Raw genomic sequence first — 19,648 nt, 5'->3', positions numbered from 1 at the left:
GATTTATTTTTGTTTTTATCTTTCGCCCATTTGTTGTTGCTGTTATTATTATTTATTTAGTTGTTTTCGCTTTTGCTTTTGCATTGAACATTCGCAGAGTGAAAATGAAAAGACAACTTGTGTCTTATTCTGTGATTACATCAAATTCACAGCGAAATAACGGCAACAGCAAAGATTAGCGCACGACCAACACACACTCACACACACACACTAACAAATACACACACACATTTACTTAGCTATAGCCACACTTACATAAGGAAAAATAACTTTAGAAAAATATCGCAACGAGAAAGAGTGTAACTTTAACTAAGGCAAAGAAATCGAGTGCAAAAAGATTCAAAACAATAACAAACAATAACAGCAGCGGCAACATCAAGCCAGCAGTGACAGCTAGCAGTGACAGAAATGCGACCTTTTAAAGGTGAGTCCAAAGCGACCTTTATCATTACATACACATTTACCTGTTAGATATATTATATATTTATACTTAGCCACAAAATATATTTATGCACTGTGACCTCTGTGTACCTTAAGTTTTAACTGCTGCACTAACTGTTCAAAATATTTGTAGCAAAATATTAAACGTTTGTAATTACTAAGAGTTTGATGCCCAAGACTTCGTATTACCATAGAGTGGCAACCAGCTGTTAGAAATATGTAAGATCTAAGCTTCCTTTGGCTTGTACTCTTTTTTGCTATAGCCGATTTAAAACACCACATTTTAATATTTTAAACGATATCCGAGAAAACTTTCTGCAATAAAGTAAAAAATATAGTATGATATGGTATTACTGTTGAATTCACTTAACATACTCGTACAGTCTTAAACAAGGTCTTTGCCTTCTGTGTAATGAAGACAATGAGCCATACAATACCTAACCCTATGACTCGACTTTGATAGCCAGGGAACTTGTTATTACTTTTTGAATTTTATGCTCAAATATTGAATCTGTTGCCCCAGATACAAAATCGATTTTAGATACATTTCTGCTCACAGCTCCAGACACTTTTCATAGCACTTTTTGGGATAGCTTTCAACTCCTTCAGCGAATTTTGTTTTATCTCTTCGAACAATTTAAAACGGGTTTCATTTCATTGATTGCTGACTTGCTTGCGTGTCAAACTCATAAACCCATGTCTCACCGGCAGTTGTAATTCTCTTCATGAATGTGTGATCGAAAATCGCACATTAAAGCATGTCCCAAGAGATTTGTTTACGGTAGTCTTTTACAAAAAAATTCAGCTTTATCGGGGCGAGTCGTTTCATACCCAAATATCCGCCAAAATCATTCAAACGGATACGCGAGAGAAGTCAAGCTCACTTGCCATCTCTCTAATACTTGCCTGATGATTTTCAAAGGTCGCAGGTCGTCCAGAAGGAGATATATCTTCAACGATTTTTCGACCGTCTTTGAAGGCTTTGCATCACTCATAACAGGCTTGTATTTTTGATAAAACTGAAGCACCCTTAGCAGTTTCCAACATTCACGATGACTTAGCAAAATACATTTTTTTAAACATCAATGTCCCGCGGAATTTAATTAGAATTTTCGTTTTTTTTTGTATATTTATAATGTTGGTTTTGTTTCAACGAAGTAAACAAAGAGTGAAAAATAAATATTTTATTTTATTAAAAAGCCTTTCATGAGCATATATTGTATAGTCTTCCAGTTTAAAATCTTTTTTTTCGAACCAGAAGTTCTTTATCATCTTGTACCGATCCCATCAACCTTGATACCATTCCTCTATTACTTTTAGATCTTGGTATTACTATGGATTTTTAAATTATCCGAATAACTTACCAGATGATTGCGGCGAAGATCTATAATGATCCTCGTATTTGCTCATAAAGTCCAAAATTTTGTCAGATACTTCTTCATTATTTGTTGCTTTATAAGTTGCCTAGAAAATTTTCGGCTAACAACCCTAAACATCTCGAAGCATTTGACAAGTTGCTTTATCATTTCTAACTTTATCTCTTATTAAATGTCTGAGTTCATTTTGAAAACATAACCTTGACGTGGATATACCAACCGCTACTTCTGCTGGTCGAAATCCCAGGATATTTGAAATCCCAAAGGAAATTTTCATTGAGTAAAAGAAGATATTTTTTAGACAGTAGGTCAAGATATCTCCACGCTTGATATATTAACACCTTTAGCACAATTTCGGTAAAGTGACTGAGAATCGGGGGCATTATATACGCGATCAAGGGGCGCAATCCCTAAATCATGACAGAAAAAATAAATATCATTTCTAGTAAGTCTATAATTGATGAAAGTATAAGTTATGCAAAATTCAAAAAAAAAACCGGAACACATTCAATACTTTAAGGAATAAATTCGTGATCTGGGCACTCGAAGCCATAAAATTTGCTTAAATAAGTATTCAGGGCATGAAACAAAAACATTCTTATTATAGAACTGTGTAATTGTGTAGAGGAAATGTCATATTTCGAGACCTGCCTTACCGATTTCAATTAAATTTAGTTCATGGCTGTCTTCTCGCAGAATTGGCATTTTCTTAGGCGATAAATTGTCTCGCGCTAGCACTGCTCGAGAGAAATGAATAGCATAAGGAGAATATGTGGAAACAACTTTCTTAATTCTTCTCAATTTCACATAATTTGGAGGTGCATTGTTAACACTAACAACAACAATATTTGATGCTTAACAGGCATTAAATAGCAGTAACAGTTGTAAATAGCAATGTTTAACCCGTCAAAGCGACAAAACCAGCTCTGCAACTTTGTGACTTTGTTGCCTTCAACAGCGCGTTGTATTTGTTATTGTTGTTATTATAAATTTTGCAGCGAATTGCAAATTTTGAAAGGTTACGACGCCACTCTGCTGGCGACTGTATGCTGCAACAAATGCAGCTTTTTTTGCCAGCAAATAAGAAATAGAAATGAGCATATCCTCAATGCGCTTGTGAGCGAAAAAACCGCTTAAAACAAAAAGCAAAGTTTGGCAAATAAAGCAGCAAACAAAGCAACGAACGCCAGCAGCAGCAGCAACAGTTAAACAACTGTAAACATTTATGGCACTAACATGCACACACACGCGCACACTTGATGGCGCATCAAGCAGCTGATCAAGCAGCCAGACCCGTTTGCCGCCAAACACGCAGTGTTGCGCTTGCACTTGCTCGCCACCGTGCATTCTAATTGTTGCGTTATTCATAGCTGTTGGCAATGTACCATCGCGACCGAACTGACGCTGCACAGTTATGCGTGTTTGTGTGATTAGGGCATACATGTGCTTACACATATTTATACAGAAATTGTCTTATTATTGCTTTATGGCACATTAGAAACCTTGCAGCGTCTGCGTGATCTTGTTTTCAGCTGTCCAATCGAATACCATCACATCTCGTTTTTTGTTGAACTTAATTACACCAATATGGATATATAGTACATATGTTCATTTAAAATAAGTATTTAACCAATTTGTGGTGAATGTGTGTACCTAAAAGCATTTGAAGCAGCAAATTCATTTTAGTCATAAAATTCTGCATTTTTCTACAATACAACCACGGAATTTATTTGTTTAGTTATGGTCATGTATCGAAATTGCGTAAGTGCTCTTCAGCGCATGCGCACTATTTTAGGTCTTTTAGTCATTTGATATTCATTCTGATCATAATCTGGCTGAAATGTTCAATTTAAAAAAAAAAAAAATAATAATAATAAAATAATTTTTTAGCATAAGGTCCTCAGAGCGAGTATACTCGTATTCAACTTTTCCAAAACACGATTGTTTTGCAGTCTTCAAAATGGCCACAAATTCTGTGGCTATTTCTTCGTTGCCGCTTTTGAAATCTGTGAACAGCTAAAATCGACCGCAAACTCTTGAGAATATAGAGATGTTGATTATGTGCTTGGGCACTCAATCTTTATAGCTTTCATTATATTAATAACCCTAGTCATTCAAAATCAATTTGTATCTTTTTTTTTACTTCTACCTCTTTGGAACATGTACTTGGTTGACCTTTTGGCTTTACGCAATTTAACAAAAACAATTCCGATTTACTCAATTTTTTCATAGCATCACATTAATCAAACCACTTTTTGGTATTAACAACATTTTTTTTCTTCATCAAAAGAAAAATTATTTAATTAAAGATTTTTTTAAGTGCCAAGCCTAACATCTTTCAAACGTTAAATTTCATGAACTAATTGCTCACATATCAAATCCATCGAATCCTGCCACAATTTTTTACACTAAGCCAAATCCGGTGAATACGGTAGTTAACTGGTGGTTTTTGGGTTTAAATTCGGTCACAGTCATGGCTTGATACGATGCTGCTTTATCATGGTGTAGAATCTATAAATTATTTTTGGACAATTCCGGTCGTTTCCGGCGAATGTTCTCACGCAAACGCCTCAATACGGCCAAATAGAACTCTTTATTGACCGTCTGTACCTCTGGAACAAATTCGTGATGCACCAAACCACGAATATCGAAAAAAGCATTGAGCATTATCTTGATCTTTGATCGGCTTTGGCGTCGTTTTTTTGGTTTCAGCTTGTTTTTTTCCCTCCATTCTGATGATTGTTGACTTGTTTGCAGGTCGAACTCATAAACCCATGTTTTATCGGCAGTTATAATGCTCTCCATAAATGTGGGATCGAAATTCGCAAGATCAAGCATATCCAACGAGACCCGTTTACGCTACTCTATTTGAAAAAAGAAGCATATGCCATATGGCGCAAAACATAAATCTGTAAAATGAGCAAAAGAAGAAGAGAGAAGGTACACTGTTATCCAATGGAGTGCTCATACAACAAATGTTGCAAATTGTACCCCTTATACACTTTTAGTATAAGGGTGTACAAAAAGCATATTCATACCATTTATATTAAATGCTTCCAATTCCTTCAGTCCTATTCCTTATCACATCTCTTTATATTTTTTGACGTTCCAGTTTTTGTTTTTTTAGAGACATTTCCATTTCTTGGAAATATTTAGTTTTCGCAACCATTGAGAGTTGCATAGAGACAGCTATAAGTAGTAATGATTCTTATCCTATATCCTGCACAACGCTCAACATTTAAATTTGTTTTGATTTCTAAACAAAGTTTGAATAACGATTGTGTCCCTGTAAGAAAAGCAACAAAACAACAAACGTCAAATGCGGAAGTTTTCCATACAAGCCCTTGATTCCGATCGTTCGGTTTGTAAGGCAGCTACATGCTATAGTGAGCCAATCTGAACAAATTCTTTCGATATTACATTATTTCTATGAACAATACCCCATACCAAATTTCTTAAGGATATATCGTAATCGTAAGGATATATCATTCAGCTTGTATAGCAGCTATATGCTATAGTAATCCGATGTAAACAATTTCTTCGGAGACTACATTGTTGCCTTAGAAAATAATCTATACCAAATTTCGTGAATATATCTTGTCAAATGTGAAAGTTTTCCATACAAGAAATTGATTCCGATCATTCAGTTTGTATGGTAGCTATATGTTATAGTGGTCCGATATCGGCAGTTCCGACAAATGAGCAGCTTCTTGAAGATAAAATGACGTTTACAAAATTTCAAAACGATATCTTAAAAACTGAGGGACTAGTTCATAAAGAGTGATTTTTTAAGAGCTTGATAACTTTTAAAAAAAAAAAACGCATAAAATTTGCAAAATCTCATCGGTTCTTTATTTGAAACGTTAGATTGGTTCATGACATTTACTTTTTGAAGATAATTTCATTTAAATGTTGACCGCGGCTGCGTCTTAGGTGGTCCATTCGGAAAGTCCAATTTTGGGCAACTTTTTCGAGCATTTCGGCCGGAATAGCCCGAATTTCTTCGGAAATGTTGTCTTCCAAAGCTGGAATAGTTGCTGGCTTATTTCTGTAGACTTTAGACTTGACGTAGCCCCACAAAAAATAGTCTAAAGGCGTTAAATCGCATGATCTTGGTGGCCAACTTACGGGTCCATTTCTTGAGATGAATTGTTGTCCGAAGTTTTCCCTCAAAATGGCCATAGAATCGCGAGCTGTGTGGCATGTAGCGCCATCTTGTTGAAACCACATGTCAACCAAGTTCAGTTCTTCCATTTTTGGCAACAAAAAGTTTGTTAGCATCGAACGATAGCGATCGCCATTCACCGTAACGTTGCGTCCAACAGCATCTTTGAAAAAATACGGTCCAATGATTCCACCAGCGTACAAACCACACCAAACAGTGCATTTTTCGGGATGCATGGGCAGTTCTTGAACGGCTTCTGGTTGCTCTTCACCCCAAATGCGGCAATTTTGCTTATTTACGTAGCCATTCAACCAGAAATGAGCCTCATCGCTGAACAAAATTTGTCGATAAAAAAGCGGATTTTCTGCCAACTTTTCTAGGGCCCATTCACTGAAAATTCGACGTTGTGGCAGATCGTTCGGCTTCAGTTCTTGCACGAGCTGTATTTTATACGGTTTTACACCAAGATCTTTGCGTAAAATCTTCCATGTGGTCGAATAACACAAACCCAATTGCTGCGAACGGCGACGAATCGACATTTCACGGTCTTCAGCCACACTCTCAGAAACAGACGCTATATTCTCTTCTGTACGCACTGTACGCATTCGTGTGGTTGGTTTAATGTCCAATAAAGTAAACTGAGTGCGAAACTTGGTCACAATCGCATTAATTGTTTGCTCACTTGGTCGATTATGTAGACCATAAATCGGACGTAAAGCGCGAAACACATTTCGAACCGAACACTGATTTTGGTAATAAAATTCAATGATTTGCAAGCGTTGCTCGTTAGTAAGTCTATTCATGATGAAATGTCAAAGCATACTGAGCATCTTTCTCTTTGACACCATGTCTGAAATCCCACGTGATCTGTCAAATACTAATGCATGAAAATCCTATCCTCAAAAAAATCACCCGTTATATATACAGACAGACGGAAAAGTGTGTAAGAGAGAAATTAGGCGAAGTGTTTTAGAGATTATAAAAACTTGTTTGCCGGTTTTTGAGATATCCGAAAAAAATTTAATACGATGGTGCATTTTGATATTGTATTGATTATTTGTCAGAATCGGCCAGATCGGGCAACCGAAAACCGAAATAGCTTACATATCCCCCTAACAACTAATTATTCAGATTTTCCACTTTTCCTTTAAAATCGCTGGCTTTGAACGGGGTTAAGACCCATTGTCTCTTAGGCAAAATTGTTTATAATGATGCGTAGAATATTTCCGCATACGCGATTTTATATAAAAAATGCACTCTAATGAAGATACCCTGACTAAATCAGAATATGTTATATTACACATAGTGAAGCAGCGACTTGCGCGTTAGGCGTCATATTCACAAATCTGATGTACTTGTATTCATGTTTTGTAAAGAAATTCCAAACACTTTTTCCGCCAATTTTCTCAAACAAGCCAAATAAAGACTTTTATATACATACATATATACTCGTATATGCAATTATATACTTTTCCATGCTTTTGTGCCATGTGTTTGGTTTCTGAAACTCACATTACTCAAATAATCTCATACTCGTTTAACACATGATTATGCGCAATTACTTGCCATTTTTTATTATGTTGTGCTTATTTTGATTTTAAGTTAATTTATTACTTTTCTAAAAAATTAAGTACTTACACAAATTATACCTTTCGTTTATGTTTAATTGGTACTCGCTTATTGTTCGGTAAATTTAACAACTGAAAATTTAATTTAAAGCTTTCTCGTTAACGACAGTTGAATATTTAAACTTCAAATTTTTATACTTATTAGACAAAAAATCAAAATTCACATATTTTCGCCAGAAATTAAGCGACTAAGTTGTTACTGAGTACAACTTCAATTTCGTCGCCTTCAGTTTTTATTTTTTTTTTCGTTCACCTCAGAATTACTAAGAGCGCTGAATCTATATCAGTATACTAATAATACAAGATTACATTTTTCATATTCCTCTTTTTAATTACTCATCTAATTAACCGTTTATCTGCCTAAACTGAACCATTTTGAACACTTTGTTGTTGTTTGAGTGGCCTAATTATATTTAATACCAATTAAACGTCACCGCTTTGCAAAGTAAATGGCATCGAGTTTGTTGCTTAACTCTTTTGTGTCGCCTTTAGCAAATAAAGAGCGCAGCCAGCATTCAGTCATATTCGTAATTTTGGGAATTGTGAATGGGCCGTTTCGGCCTTGAACTCTGCGCACCGTAACAGTACACGCACACACTCATGATTAACTTTGTATGTGTGTAGGTGAGCTGCTTAGCGGCGGTATGAGCACAAAAACACGTGCCACAGTTGCAAAACCGCAATCTGCCAATCAACAGCAACCAGGAGCCACCGTCACCGCCACCATCGGCAGCAAAAGCTGGCAGTGATGCTGGCGCGCGGCGGTTACGGCATGCGCTGCCATTGCCGACAATTATTGCTTGCAACATGAGACCCCGCAATGCCAACAGACAGAAAATAATGCGCAGATTAAGCAGAGGTCGTCGTCGCCGTCGCCGTCGCCGTCTCCGCGCCACCAGCAAATAAATGCTCACCAAAACCGCGGCAATAAAATATTATGAACTTAAAATTGTGCTTAATGGTAGGCAAGCGGCAAATTTGGTTGGTGTGGCACTCTTGGCGACACAGAAAACTTAACACAATCGTTACGTTGCAACAGCAAAAAGTCGCCATTGCGCGTGTATGTGTTTATGCGCATGCGGCTGTGTTTGTTTCACCTACAATTTGCTTAAGCATTTGGCTAACGCTTTTCACAACTTCTTGAACATTTTCCGATTTTATGATATTTTTATGAATTTTCGGTGGAAACCCTAGCCAACCATTAATTTAATCAACGCAACTAATAATTATGAAGAAAAGAAGCTAAGTGCTTTATGCAAATACGCTCAATTATGCAAAAGCGTGAATAAATTAAGTTATTTTGGGAAACTTGCGCGGAGGAAAATTTTAATTTGTGGGAAAAGTGTGTGGATTGCATAAAGAAACAGTGTTGAAGGGAAATATTTATTTCGCAACGTGCAGATAAGTACTTGAATGAATTAATTTTCGGCGTTAAGCAATAAAAAATAATAATGTAAATTTTATACAGATGATACTGCCATAAAGCAGTGAATGCTAAATAATATTTTACTGTTGTTTTTTGGAAAGTATGCAAAATTTTGCTCAGGCACACGAGATTTTCGCTAAAGCTTTATACATTCCAAATTTTATTTGAAATCATGAAATGTAAAATATTAACAGACAATTCTTACGGAAAAATTCTTTAAGAAACTATTTATTTTTAATTCATTAGCTTATTGATATATTTTTTCTGACATTACCAAAAATAATAAAGTCAATAAGACAACAATTTTCTGAAATAGTTTATGTAACATAAAATGACATGAAAACAACTCCAATGATCAAATTGAAAGGTGAATTTTGACCATTTCATCTCCTTCGAAGTAATCCCCCCGCTGCAATACACTTATGTCAACAAACTCCCCAGTCATCATAGCACTTGGGAAAATACCCCGTCGTGATGGCCATCAGAGCCTTCTTCGAATCAGCTTTTAAATTCTCAGTTGAGTCAAAACGGTGTCCTCGGAGTGGTCATGTGAAATAGCCAGAAGTTACACGGAGGTAACTCAGGCGAATGCGGTGGTTGCGGAACGATATTAGTTGAAAATGTGGCGAAATGATCACTAATAACTAATGCAGTATGAGATGCTGTATTATCGCACTTCTTCTTTTATTCAATACATTCAGACATAGTAAAAATCGAAGAATTCACTTTTAGAGTCACACAAAACGACGCGTATATGAAATACTAATAAATATTTTGACGTGAAATTTAGCATAGATGTCATTATCAGGTAGTACTTACAGAAAAAAATTACCGATTCGAGACACGCGAAGTATAAATTAAAAATTCACCTTTCAATTTGATCACTATAGTAGTTATAATACATATATGTGGTCCTCTGACGAGCGTTCATTAACTGTCGCCTTTCGTTGCTGTCATTAGCATCCTCGCATTCGCCTGTCTTCTGTTGGGCATCAGAATTGACATCGCTTACATATATTCATTTCACATTCATAAAAAGTAACGATCGCCAGCACTCACATTGATCTAAGTAAATGGATACGCTAAGCAGCATGAAGCCGGCTTTGTGCACTCTTTCATTTGTAACCCGGTTGGCCGTTTTTTATGCAAGCACTTTGTTCTCTCCTATCAGGCCCTTTCAGGCCCAAGTCAAGTAGGCTGGCCCAAAGCAGCGAAAACACCTCTAGGAGTTTTCTTCCAGTGACAGCCTGCAGTCAACAGCCAATTTTAATGTACGCCAGCCTTATCCTCATCGATCGTTATATATGCTATATTACTTGCTCTACTGTGTTAGAAGCTCTTCTGTTTATCGTCGAGTTTTCGATGAGGTCCTATAGCACTTCCTTTATAGCCCTTGCAGCTTCCTCTTTTGTTGTAAGGGACTCCAGGTCTCTAAACACTTTATTAGCCTTTAATTTAAGGTCGGCCACAGTTGCAAAGTCTTGAAGGGTGATCTTGAGTGTCCCGCGAAAACTGGCTTTTGTCACACCCCCGGCTCTTGTTTTGCGGATCCCATTGATCTTAACCTTAGCTTCTTTAAGATTTGACTTACTACGAATATTCTTAAGGACATCGGCGTAGCTATTTCTTACTGCTGGCTTTTATGATCTTAGCTTCTTTAAGATTTGACTTACTACGAATATTCTTAAGGACATCGGCGTAGCTATTTCTTACTGCTGGCTTTTATTATCGCGTCCTCTGATTGTGGTTTGGACCTGTTATTTGCTCTCTGATTTACAGCTATTTTCCTCCTTTGTTTTCTCTCTTTTGTGTTCCGTTCCTTCGTTTGCGGGAGTCTTCCTTGCTTTTTTAGGGAAGATCTTTTGCCGCTGGCCATTCCTTTCGTTTCGTGTCTCTCGAGGCTCCACGGGGCTTGTCGCGCACCGCTTCGAGGTTATTGGCTCTGGGCTTACTTGAAGACCTGGCAGGGTTTTAAGAGACGAAGACGAGAACAGTATTAGCCTGCTAACCATTTTTGTAAGAGCCTTATGTACTGAGGTGATAGAATACTATCCTTACCTGCCCTTTGTTAACCTAATCCGTTCCAGGTTTCCACTACTCCATAATCAGAATCTTATGGGCTTTGATTATGATGGTCGCTTGCCTATGGTTTTCATCGACGTCTGTGCAATTTTGATGCTGCTCGCTGTATTGTTCCCTCGTCGCTTTGTTGCCTCCCTCTCGTGGCAACCGCGGTGGAGGTTGTGGACGCTTATTTAAAGGCGACATCTTTTCGCCTCTTCGCCGGAAGTTCATTGGGCTCATTAAACGTTTTGAGTCAAATCTTCCTCTCCTGCAGCTCTTGGTCGGAAGCTGCGTATTACAATTTGCAGCTAACTTACTTAGCATAAGCCGTCCACTATTCGACAGTTATCACCTGAGCTGTAGCCTGAACTCAGCCTTATCCAACAATTGTCATTATAGAAATGTTCCAGTCTGCTGGCATATCTGTCAATTAGACAGTGACCTGTTAGCACACTTTTAGAACACTTTTGCAATTCATGCCATGCTTACTGAGCTAGAGAAGGATTGACTGCACCAAGACTCAACTAAATCAAAAACATTTTTTTCACTTAATACACATGTATATTCACTCTTTTCCGGAGCCTAATTGCAGGTTGGTGTCTGTTCTGACTAGTTCACCTATCACTGACCTGAACTTATACAGGCTTATCGTGAAATGAGATGTTAGCTGCATTAAAAGATCAATTCATCCTTTTGCCATCCATAAATAGAATTGCATTTAATACCTTGCCCAAACGATCTACGATACTTGGATATGAAACTATTCCTTTATATCCTAGGGAGAGCAACCGCAATTTGGAAACATTTTCTTTAATAGCGACAAAAACATTTAGCAGACGATATGTATCAGCCTCCCAAAAGTCTATGTAAACGTGAACAGCGTCAGCCGCATTCATTGCATGTTATTATTTGCAAATTTGTTGCAACGCCGCAGATAAAAATCAGCGTAAAAATGCCAGAGCAAAGCAAATGCGAACAAAATGGAAAGAATAAACACTGGAAATGAAAATCGGCAGAATCAAATAACTATAGCGCAAGCAAAGCTGGGCGCTATGAAGACCCAGAAGAACGCTAACAATGCCGCAACGCAACTTGCGGCGGAAATTCCGGCTGCGCATATTTTGTTTATTGTGGCTGAGTCGCGGCTACAAAGCGCAGAAACAAAAACAACAAAGCGAAACACAAGGCAAACAGCCTTTACGCCGGTTGCCTCTACTGAGCTGGCTCACGCCTGAAAATTGCAAATCTACCCAGCTACGCTGCAGCAACGTTTGTAGAATATTTTTACATTGTTGTTGTTATTATTTTTATGGCGTAGAATCTATTTACCCATTTATATGCTGCTGCCATGCCACTGCGTGCAATTTGTTTTTGCTGCCGGATGAGAAGTGGTTATAACATAGCGTCATCAAGCGAGTTCACACACGCTCACTTCTAAGTATTTGTATATTTACACATAAGCGCATATTTACCTGTTTTTTGTTTTTTTGTTGTATTTATTTGAGCAATTTCGGCAATTTGATTGCTTTTTCATATGTTATTATTGTTTTTGTTGCAGTTTTTGTTTGCAAATCGCAGCGGCATTTGCGTAAAATTTGGCGCTTTCTTGTTGTTGTTGTTTACACATTGTAATCGCTGTGCCGCTTTATGCACAACTACACTTTTGTGGCAACTGACGCCTCTGGTGTCAAGTCGGGTTCGTTGCTTAAGTCTTTTGTGTAGTCGAATAAAGCGGCATTGAATCGCATCGAAGATAGACAAATTAGCAAAGACTCGCTTCGCGTTGCCGAACTCTTTGTTTGAATATTGTGTAGTGAATTAAAATCCCTAAAGTGTATTGATAATTAAGTTTATTGAAAGAAGAAAATTTATACGATAATTGCCTGTTGTCGGTGCTTATAAAACGGCGAAGTAAATTTGAGTTGTTTGTTTTGAAACTCAAGCCAAATAATTAAAAATTTCAACACACATTCATGTGAAATAAATCTTATAAAATGTTGGGTACTTCTTCTCATCATATAATATTGGCATTATCTCACACTGACAAACAAAATCCGAGTACTTAGAAGACCGAAGACTGGGCGACGTCTTAATAAAAAATTTTACACTAAAGTATATAAAACTTTTGAAATATACCTAATATCGGTTAAGAAATCCGCTGTGCCTATGACTGACAATTAATTTAGCATCTATTCCAGTAAATAGTGTAGCCAAACCCGATGCCAAACTACATAGATTCTGTAATTCATCTACCCACCCTTTGCCGAAGAAAGTAATTATCTCACTTTCGGTTGTATTTATTCTATATACACCAAACAAATCCCCTTGAGTGTGCAATTTTTATAAAAATTATTACAAATATTTCTTAAGCATCCAGTTAATGTTGATGATATCGGTTCAGATTGCACTTTAGGCCCATAAACCTAGTGAAATTATTTCCTCCCCTTTGCTAGACTTTATGGTGCAAATAACGACTGATAGGTAAACCTTTTATTATATTCATAGGCTTAATGTGCTTTAGAATTAAAAATAGAAGTAGTGGGTCTAGTTATACCCTTAAACTTCGAAAAATTTTCTAAAGGGAGTAAGGTCAATCCATGTAAAGCAAAGCACATTCTATATTTAAGAACCAACGACGCATTATGGTATAATATTTGAAGAATATTTTGTTAAATTTTAATGAAAAAATAACAAAAAACATACGTAAACAGCAGTAATTATTCTGCAGCATCTCAGAAAGCGGTTGATATGCAAAGCCGGCAAACTCGGTGCTGTATTATCTGATATGAAAAAACCAAAAACTATAATATGTCGTTAGATAATCGCTTCGCCCAAGTAACGCTGGGCGGCATTTTGTATTTACTTAACACAAAATTTAAAATTTTCACCTTTTGATTACTAGTCACTAGTCAATAGTCAGTTTTTTCCTATGTGAAAAATATTATCTTCTTAATTGTTACCCCGTAATTTTGTATAGAAATAGGATTAAAAATTCCATGTCAAGCTGTCATGTTACATCCATCTGAGAGGTAGCCGCGGCCAACATTCGAATGAGATAAACTTCAAAAAATAAATACCAAAAAAATTTTTCGAATGATAATAAGCATTCCCCTTAATTTTGACGTTTCCATATTTTTTACGAAGGGCAGCTCGAAACGGATCACCCTAAATAAGGTGTGTAGCAATTGTACAGGAATGTTTTCATTTATAATGTCACTGGACGATGTAGGAAACATTATGAAATTTTTATTGAAAATGTTGTTAGGTATTTAAATATAATAAAAATAACAGTATATTTAATCGTGAAAGTAACAAAACACATTCGAAGCCAATTTTTAGCCGAATTTACAAGAGTAATTTTTTTCATGAAAAGTTTTTCACACATAATTTTAGTACAAGTTGTCAGATTTAAAATATGTTAACATATTATTAGTTAGAGAAAACTTTTTAAAAAAATATAACTTTATGCGTCTATTCGAATAACCAAAATTACTCACCTTTAAATAAATGGATCCAGCGCTGACACCTCTGCGCATGTGTGCTTGCAATGAAAATAGGTCACTCAGCAGTGAATAGGCACATGCACTCATCGGCCTACTAGTAATCTAGGGATTTTTCTCACAACTCATTAAACAAACTAAAGCAAAGGCGTATTATATTAAACTCGAAACATAAACATTAAGTGAAACCCCATACCCAACAATCGAATAAGAAAACAAAGAGAAATTGCAAACCTTGTGAGTGGAATTGCAAAAGTGCAAAGAAAGGCACGCACCCACACAAACATGACACAGAGTATTTGCTGCGTTTGCCACAAGCGATGCGTAAAAACGGCAATTAGCTTTTTTTCTACCAACAAAATCAGCATGTGAACACCTCGGCTGCAACACTTGGCTGAAATCAAATCACCTACAAGACAACGCGTGTAAATAAACAAACCGTTGACATGATAATAACGCAAACAACAAACAAATCGACGGACAACAAAAACATTTCGCATTCACGCGAGCAATGAAACGAACAGCCAATGGCAAATCGTGTGCGCAGCAAATCAACAAAAAGCAAAACATGAAAACCAAAAAAATAAAAAATATTAATGAAATAAATAAAAAATATGTGTGCGGCAAAAAAGCTGGTGTTGAAATCAACACAAAAGTCAACGGTAAAACCATCAATAATGGCAGGCAAACACAAAACCGCCAGCTCACCTTGTTTCCCAGCGCCCACACGATTGCATCGCTCCGTTAGTTAGTCATCGGCTCGATCGTTATTTACACTTCATTAATCAGGCAAAACATTGATCGCTGCAATGCGAGGCGGATGAGCGTCTTGTTATTGTTGTTTGTCTACAACTACACGGTTAATGTGGCGTCTTCAGTTGTTGTTGTTCGTGTTGTTTATGCTCTTTTTTATGCTGCGTTGCAAGTGCGTTGCAACCTGTTGGTTAGAGCCGCGTTAGATGCCACGAATAAGGTCGTCTCACAGTGGGATTTCTGGAGTTGGTGAGGGGATGTGGCGTGGAGGAAACTACGATTTACTGTTGTGTGAAACGACGCGTGTTTAATTCTGTTGTGGCATCGCCAAATTTTTTGTTAGAGGCTGTTTCTTGCTGACTTTGGATTGCTAAGATTTTTTGTATTGCAGTCAAGGGGTGTAGGGGTCAAACTACCTTCTTCTTCTTTAATGACGCAGACACCACTTACACGGTTATAGTCGAGCTACCAACAGTTCCGCAGTCCTGTCCTACAGCCAAATCCTTTCCCATCTTCCTCGTCCATTACTTCCCCCGGAGGGTACTGGATCGAATACTTTCAGAGCTAGAGTGTTTTCATCCATACGGACGACATGACCTATCCAGCGAACCCACGGTTTCTTAATTCGCTTTATAAATTCAATGTCGTCATAAATGTATCTCGTACAGTTATCGTTCCATCGATATTCGCCGTTGCCAATGTGCAAAGGTCCATAAATATTCCGTAGAATCTTTCTCTCGAAAACTCTTAACCCCCTCTTATAGAGTTTGGTCTTTGTTCGTCGAGAGAGGAACTTCTCAATTGCCCACTCAGTCTCTGTAGCATCTGTTAGCAAGAATTATTCTGTGTGGGATTTCCAGGCTGACATTGTTGTTGCTGTTAATGCTGGTTCATCCATGATAGACGAAATTATTAATTATTATTAAGAATTACGTCACGCTCTCGTTCACTTCAAGGCCCATTTGCTTCGCTTCCTTTCCCTGGAGGAAGCAGAACTAAGAGCGTGGATGTTGAGGCCAATGATATCTTATCGAAGATTTTACCTTCTCTATTTAGCTCTGCGACCCGTATTCTTTTCTCCAGCATTGAATTGAGCCATGAATTGAAGTCAGACGATGTGTAGTCGTCTTGTCTGAAACCTTGTTTGATATCGAACGGCTCTGTGAGGTCCATCTCGACAATGAAGGAGCTTTTGTTCAACGCCAGCTTACACAGCCGTATTACTTTTGCGGGGATAACAAACTCAGACATGCCGGCATAAAGGCAGCTCATTTTCGTGCTGTCAAAAGCAGACCTAAAATCAACGAAAAGGTTATATGTATTGATTCTCTTTTCACCGGTCTTTTCCAAGATTTGGCGCATGGTGAATATCTGATCAGTTTCTGATTTCCCAAGCCTAAAGCCACACTGATATGGTTCTTATATGCGATATTGAGGAGACTTATCCCAGAGTAATTAGCGGAGATTGTTGGGTCTACCTTTTTGTGAATTAGGCAGAGCACATTTAAATTCCAATCCTCGGCAGCATGCTCCTTATCAGTTCACTCCTCATCGTATCAGCTTTCTTTTGCCTTTTCCGAAAGCCAATGGTTTCATTTGCTGCTGTACGTAAGAAGCTTGAAATGCCATCCCACAGTTTCGTTATAACTAGTTTCTGATGAATGTTCTCAGAGAGCAAGAGTGCAAATCGAGTAGAACTATAGTATATAACAGTCATATAAACTGAACGATCAGAATCAAGCTCTTTCGAGGTATCTTTTGTATTTATGAAGTATTACATATAGCTGCAGGTAAACCGATGTTAACGCTTTTTCACGTTTTGTTTTTTTTTATTTTCAAGAGATGTTATATAAGCTTTAATTGTTTATTAATTTAATACAATTTTCACTGACCTTAATATGTTTAAAAGAAAACACGGGTTTCCTTCTAGTTTTAAAACACATTATATCCGTGACTACTCCCGCTTTAGTGTTGCGATTTCCCACCACACAAATCAGCTACTTAATGCTCTTCATCACGATTTATTTATTGCTCACCTTGATTTGACTTTGTTTTGACCAACACAAATCATTTCAAACGCCTCAATTCGTCTGCACATTTTCTATTATTTTTCCCAAGATATAAAATACCAGTCAAATATATCAATATTTCATTGCAAGCGCATCTTCTCAGGCATTCGAAGGTAACGCCAGCCAACACAGTAGTAAGAAGGAATATGAAATGAGCAACAACAACAATACTTATGCACGTATGCCTACTTCGATGTAGCCAATGCAGGCCGATACAAAAGACGCCTGTGAGCTTGAAAAGTGCTGGCATAAATTCAATAACACAGCACAAGAGCTGAAAGCTGACGCTTCTCAAAAGGTAGATTCTTGCACAAAAATGAATAATGATTTTAGCAATGCCAAAGGCAGTGAATTTTTCATTTTCATATAGCGCTGAGTGTTGAGCTGACAGTAATTTGAGTTGCTGAAGCAGCTGCTGCGGTCAAATGTCAAATTAGTTGGAGCCGAGAAGCCAATTGAAATGAAGGCAAAATTTAAGCAAAAACGGAAATTAGAAACAAATATTAAATGCAAATAAACTAAAAAAAAGACTGTTTCCAATAGACGAGTCAAAGAATTATTGATTGCCATGTGCAGATCGCATGAAAAATGTGGTGTGGAGGCCAATTGGCACATATATTTTTGTTTTTGCTTTGTTGCATGAAGTGCTAATGAAGCTTGCGGCAAAGCGGCATTAATGTTTTATTTTATATTAATGTATTTAATGATGGCACATTGGCATGCATTAACACCGCGCAGGCTGAGGACGGTGGTCGGTGGACGGAATCTTCGCCTTTGAATTAAAACGCAATTAGTAGCACTGAAAATCAGCGAGAACGGCAATAAGAATGAGAATAATAAAATTCACGTTCTTTTCTACTTAAATTTTATTTGTGTAATTCTTCATCTGCTGATTTGACCACTTGATCTTTGAATTTACTCTAAGACTTGGCTGCTATTGAGGTATTTCTTCTATAGGTTGACCCTGAAAAATGTTTGGTTTCAAAGCAAAATTGTGCTACATTAAATAAACAGCAAAGATTGTCAACAATTTTCAAGAATTTATCAACCCCAAACATATCGGGAAGTATTATAGTAAACAGAAGATTTTAATTTTTTTTATTCACAAGTTTTTATCAGAAATTCTTCTACTAGTGCTGGCGTTTCCGCCGCGTATGCAGAATCCACCCGTCACGACGACACCTGCCGGCGGGTTCCTACCGGCTACCCCCATCTTATTGCTCACATAATGTCCTGTTGAAGAGACACATACTGGGGTCTTGTTTTGTTGCTGCAGTCCTAGCCGGGATAGATCTAGGTGTTTTGACATCCCTTCACTTCTCTTTATCATATTCCGCCAACGTTTGTAACGGGTGATTTTTTTGAGGTTAGGATTTTCATGCATTAGTATTTGACAGATCACGTGGGATTTCAGACATGGTGTCAAAGAGAAAGATGCTCAGTATGCTTTGACATTTCATCATGAATAGACTTACTAACGAGCAACGCTTGCAAATCATTGAATTTTATTACCAAAATCAGTGTTCGGTTCGAAATGTGAAAATCCGCTTTTTTATCGACAAATTTTGTTCAGCGATGAGGCTCATTTCTGGTTGAATGGCTACGTAAATAAGCAAAATTGCCGCATTTGGGGTGAAGAGCAACCAGAAGCCGTTCAAGAACTGCCCATGCATCCCGAAAAATGCACTGTTTGGTGTGGTTTGTACGCTGGTGGAATCATTGGACCGTATTTTTTCAAAGATGCTGTTGGACGCAACGTTACGGTGAATGGCGATCGCTATCGTTCGATGCTAACAAACTTTTTGTTGCCAAAAATGGAAGAACTGAACTTGGTTGACATGTGGTTTCAACAAGATGGCGCTACATGCCACACAGCTCGCGATTCTATGGCCATTTTGAGGGAAAATTTCGGACAACAATTCATCTCAAGAAATGGACCCGTAAGTTGGCCACCAAGATCATGCGATTTAACGCCTTTAGACTATTTTTTGTGGGGCTACGTCAAGTCTAAAGTCTACAGAAATAAGCCAGCAACTATTCCAGCTTTGGAAGACAACATTTCCGAAGAAATTCGGGCTATTCCGGCCGAAATGCTCGAAAAAGTTGCCCAAAATTGGACTTTCCGAATGGACCACCTAAGACGCAGCCGCGGTCAACATTTAAATGAAATTATCTTCAAAAAGTAAATGTCATGAACCAATCTATCGTTTCAAATAAAGAACCGAT

At 37.5% G+C, this 19,648-nt stretch overlaps 1 protein-coding gene across 3 annotated transcripts in view; it reads left to right on the top strand.

Annotated features, from left to right (window-relative positions):
* The window catches only part of LOC105222701 (probable serine/threonine-protein kinase nek3), a 62,031-nt gene that overhangs the window by 3,122 nt on the left and 39,261 nt on the right, over positions 1–19,648 (top strand). For 2 of the 3 annotated variants that reach the window (XM_011200125.4, XM_011200127.4), the window contains exon 2: positions 240–424. In XM_011200125.4, coding sequence (XP_011198427.2) covers positions 409–424 — 16 coding nt within the window. In that variant the 5' untranslated portion in view covers positions 240–408. Of the gene's footprint in view, positions 1–152; positions 425–19,648 lie in introns of all 3 variants that reach the window. The other variant, XM_049449186.1, reaches the window with a different exon arrangement.

This window comes from Bactrocera dorsalis, chromosome 2 (assembly GCF_023373825.1).
Source record: "Bactrocera dorsalis isolate Fly_Bdor chromosome 2, ASM2337382v1, whole genome shotgun sequence".
Classification (NCBI taxonomy): domain Eukaryota; kingdom Metazoa; phylum Arthropoda; class Insecta; order Diptera; family Tephritidae; genus Bactrocera; species Bactrocera dorsalis.
The sequence above is the reverse complement of the archived record's forward strand: the minus strand, read 5'-3'. Positions and strand labels throughout refer to the sequence as shown.